This window comes from Harpegnathos saltator, unplaced genomic scaffold (assembly GCF_003227715.2).
Source record: "Harpegnathos saltator strain DR-91 unplaced genomic scaffold, Hsal_v8.6 scaffold555, whole genome shotgun sequence".
Classification (NCBI taxonomy): domain Eukaryota; kingdom Metazoa; phylum Arthropoda; class Insecta; order Hymenoptera; family Formicidae; genus Harpegnathos; species Harpegnathos saltator.
Window position 1 is genome coordinate 555,278 of NW_020230377.1, and position 4,196 is coordinate 559,473.

Sequence of the window (4,196 nt, forward strand, 5' to 3'; positions counted from 1 at the left end):
GAGGACAGGAAAATATATCAGCTAATTCCTCTCTTCCTTTTTCTCCGAGGTGCGTCGCGCGACGTGTAATCCGTGTAAGAGCACGGATGTGCCGAGGCCATCTGCACGTGTGCGCTCGAGTATCTTGCAAGAAAAATCTGCCCAACAATTGTTTTAGCGACTTACGCAAATTCAGCCAAATTCGCCGCGACTGCTGCACACCTTCGAGATTCACGTGTTTCTCGCTTTCCGCAATAATTTACTTAATTTAACCCTCAAGTGCCAGAAAACGCTAATCGCGATCGCAGGAGAAACATAAAATGAGAGAGGGAGGAAGTGGGGGGGGGGGGGGGAAAAAAGAGAAGAAAACGATATAAAATTGTAGGAAAACGTGCGCAAATCGTGTCGCTATCTCACTGGGTCCCTCGCGATCGCGTCTGATGTGCTCGCGTGCATTCGAACAGATGAAACGAAAGGAAAAGGAAACGGTTAATGGCACAACAAGTTTCACGGGACCGCTGAGCAAAAGCGGTAACTCTAATCCCGACGTAAATTCTCCGCGCGTATATTCCGAGCGCGGCGTCGATCATCAATCTCTCCCCGAAAGAAAAAGGAATCGAAACACACTTGTCGGCGCGTCCATGCACGCCGCCTATTTACAGCGAACGAGGAGACACGATGACGAACGGCAACCGACGAGAGATCGCGGGATTCCTCGCGGAAGCCGCCCCTCGTGAATATCATCGATACGGCGAAACGCGAAGTATCTTTTCTAAATAAAAAAATGGGTGGGAGGGGGGGAGGGGCAAAGGAAACATAAAAAACGACGACGACGACGACGATGACGGCGGCGGCGGCGGCAAAATAAAAACTCGGCAGAAGTGCATAAATAAAAGGATTCCACCTGGAAAAGGAAATTTCTACTTCCGCGAAAGAACACGAAGAATGGGAATCAAGTGTGACGAGAGAATCGGTTGCTCGCGAGAGGACGACGAGTCCCTTGACCTGATCGTGTCCAGGACTGCACTTGGTGTCGACGGGCTTCACTGCGTCCCGCCGTTTGTACTGCGTAAGGCACTTTGAGAACGCGGACCGGACAAGAAGCAAGATGCAGAGGAGGACACACGTACGCGCGCGGATCACACACACACACACAAGTGCGAGTGACTTCAACAAGCGTACCCGATCGGCACCGGCGCGCCGGGGCAGCCGCCCTCTTGGTGCTTCGTCAACAGCGACATCCTGCTGAAGGTCTTGCTGCACGAGTCGCAGGAGTACTTCTTCACGTCGCTGTGAGTCTGCAGATGGGCCCTGAGATTACTCCTGTCGGCAAACGCGCGGTTGCAGTGCTGACAGCTGAACGGCTTCTCGCCGGTGTGCGTGCGGATGTGGCCCTGGAGCAGCCACGGCCTGGAGAAGGCCTTACCGCACATGGTGCACTTGCACGGCAACGTGTGCGTCCTGATGTGCATCTTGAGCGCGCCCAGGCTGACGTAGACCTTGTTGCAGGACTTGCACGAGAAGGACTTCTTCGGCTGGCCCTGGGCGGCCGCGCAGTGGAACTGCCGGTGCTTGGTCAAGCCGGAGAACGTGGAGTACGACTTGCCGCAGTCCGGGCACTGGTACCTCGGCGACGTCGAGCTCGGCGGCGCGGTCGCCGCGTCGCTCGGGCTGCTCTTCTCGATCTTGCTGTCGACGAGCGCGGAGCCGGCGGTGGTGCTGCCGGCGGACGACCTGCCGCTGTCGCTGCCGGGTGACGAGAGATCCTCGGGTGTGACGGGTGGCGGCGACCGCAGGGAACCCGAGCCCACGGAACTCGTGGGCGACAGGCCGCAGTGGTCCGGGCTGGCCCAATGCGAGTAGCTCCTGGCGATGGGCCGTTGGATCGTCGAGCAGGTTAACGCGCTGTGAGGAGGCGGCGAGACCGACGGGTGCGACTCCGGCGGGGAGTGCGGGTACGCGGCCACCGGGTACGACGGGTACAGTTCCGCACCCGGATGGTGGTAGCGGTAAGGAGACGGCGAGTACGGCAGATGGTAATGCGGCGGGTACAGCGGAGTCGCGCGGACCCAGACCGGCGCGGGGTAGTGGGCCAACGGCTCCACCGGGGTGTTGAGATTCAGCGGCTCCAGCGGCGCCTTGCTCGCCATGAAGTGCAGCGGCGCCGACGTCGCCGTCACGGCCGCCGCCGCCGCCGCCGCCGCCGGCGTCGTTGTCGTCGACGAGTTATGTTGGATCACTTCGATTCGCGCCTTCTTCGGGTGGATCGGCGCGATCCCCGGCGGCGGCGTCATGGCCTTGGCCGGGTAGGGGTGATGGTAACCTTGGTGGTAGTTGTGCGGTGGATGCTGCACGTGGCATATCGAGTTGATCGGCGAGGGTGGGTGCGTCACTGACGGCGGTGGAGACAGCGGCGGCTCCTTCACGAACGGGGACGGTGTTCTTGACGCGCGTTGCTCCGCTTCCTGCCGTGGTGCTGCTGCTGCTGCTGCTGCTGCTGCTGCTGGTGATGGTGGTGCTTGTTGCGCTTGTGCTTGCGCTTGCGCTTGCGCTTGTGCTGGCTGCTGCGCCGGCTGCTGGGGTTTGTGATAATGCTGGTAGTGTCGATCCGCGCTTTTGCTGAGATCCTCGGGCTTGGTGCTGAGGTTCTCCGGCTCGGGGATGTCGTCCACGACCTCCACCATCTCTTCTGTAACAACAAAGAGACGCACATTGTTGGCAGCGCTAGCGCGTGATGATCTTTGCCCGGGACGTGTTATCCTTGCTGCTTACGTTCGCTCGCAGAGCGTTTGTGCATATAGCTTGTTGTTCATATACTTCTCGATCTTTTCCTTCTTTTCCATTGAAATCGCATGCTGCGTTATCTATCTAGGATTCTACGCGAGCTTTTGTTCTCGTAATTGCGTACAAAACGTGTCGCTTATCGTATTCGTATCTCGCAAAATCCCCCCCCCCCCCTCCGGCTATTCTCGTGCCGAAGGCTGCTTTAATCCGCGCCGCTGAGCGCAAGAGCAACTCGTTCGTAATTTCGTTCAAACATTTTACAACATTTATTTGTTAGAGAGGAATACAATATTCACATAAATCGCATGTCGCGGACGACTTACGACGCCGATGCGGAAAACAAGACAAAGTGCGACGCGAGGCGTCGAGAGCTCGGGCTCGAGAGAGCGCAGGTGCGCGACTGCGCTCGGCAGTAAACATAAAAATTCAAACTTGGCGATGCGTACCTTCGATCGCTGCTGGCTCCTCCTTGGACGTTAAAAAGTGCACCGGCCGCTTCTTCAGCGGGCAATGACTGTAACTATTGTCCTTGACGAAGCTACACGGCACCTGCTCGAGCAACATCTTGAGAACTGTCTATGCGCGATATCCGCAGCGCTCGCAGCTACTACTACGCAGAACGATACAGCATACGCGGATGCACTCTCTCCGTGTGTGTCGTTGCAACGTCGTTATAATCCAAACGCCGCCCCCTCCTCTGCGCCCCCCGCCGTTCTCTCACGCGTGAGGCAATTCCTCTGTGCGAACGACGTCACTGCACTGTTATCTCACACATGAGTCCGGAGAATCCAGATCGGCGCCGTCACTCGAAGTCCGCCGTCATCAAAATATAAACAGCACTCGAATCGCTCGTGGCGAGATGAAAATAAGACCGGTCCGCGCTACTCGCTCGTTCGAGGCGAACTGATTAGTCGCGAGCGGCGCGGCAATAGCACAGGTCTCGGCGTCGAGAGAGAGAGAGAGAGAGAGAGAGAGAGAGAGAGAGAGAGAGAGAAAGAGACACGCGAAGGGGAACACGTAGGGATACGCTCACGTACGGGATCTCCCTCCGAACACTTCGGCTATAAGCCAGTCTCTGACTGGCTGGTACGTGCGCTAGAACGTTTTATAACATATCCCCTACCCCCAGCAGATGCAGGTGGCCCGCACGTGTTACCGGACCAATGCGGGTCCACGGGCCCCGCGCAGCAAGCCGGTAGAAGGGCGCTTGGTCGTGAGTCGTCGTCCAATGAGCGGCCGGGCATCTGTCCCACCGGTTAGCCGCGCTCCCCACCACGCGGTTGCAGCAGGAGTCGCTCGCGCAGGACGCGCAGGATGTCCGTGAGTGCGACGCGAGCGTCCACGGTGCTCCACGTGCTCTCCTTCCTTCTTTATCGTCCCTTCCGCGCGACTCGCCGTCTCTTTTCGCTCGCCCTCCCTCTTTCTCCGTCTCG

General features: G+C 58.2%; 1 protein-coding gene across 1 annotated transcript; it reads right to left on the reverse strand.

The window, feature by feature from the left end:
• Nucleotides 1-323: 323 nt before the first annotated feature.
• On the reverse strand, nucleotides 324-3,723 carry LOC105182278 (protein escargot). Its single transcript, XM_019840953.2, has 2 exons — nucleotides 3,210-3,723; nucleotides 324-2,668 (listed from the first exon to the last, which is right to left on the reverse strand). Exons 1-2 carry the CDS (start codon nucleotides 3,325-3,327, stop codon nucleotides 1,149-1,151), a joined length of 1,638 nt encoding a protein of 545 aa, XP_019696512.2. The 5' UTR covers nucleotides 3,328-3,723; the 3' UTR covers nucleotides 324-1,148.
• Between the last annotated feature and the right edge of the window lie 473 nt (nucleotides 3,724-4,196).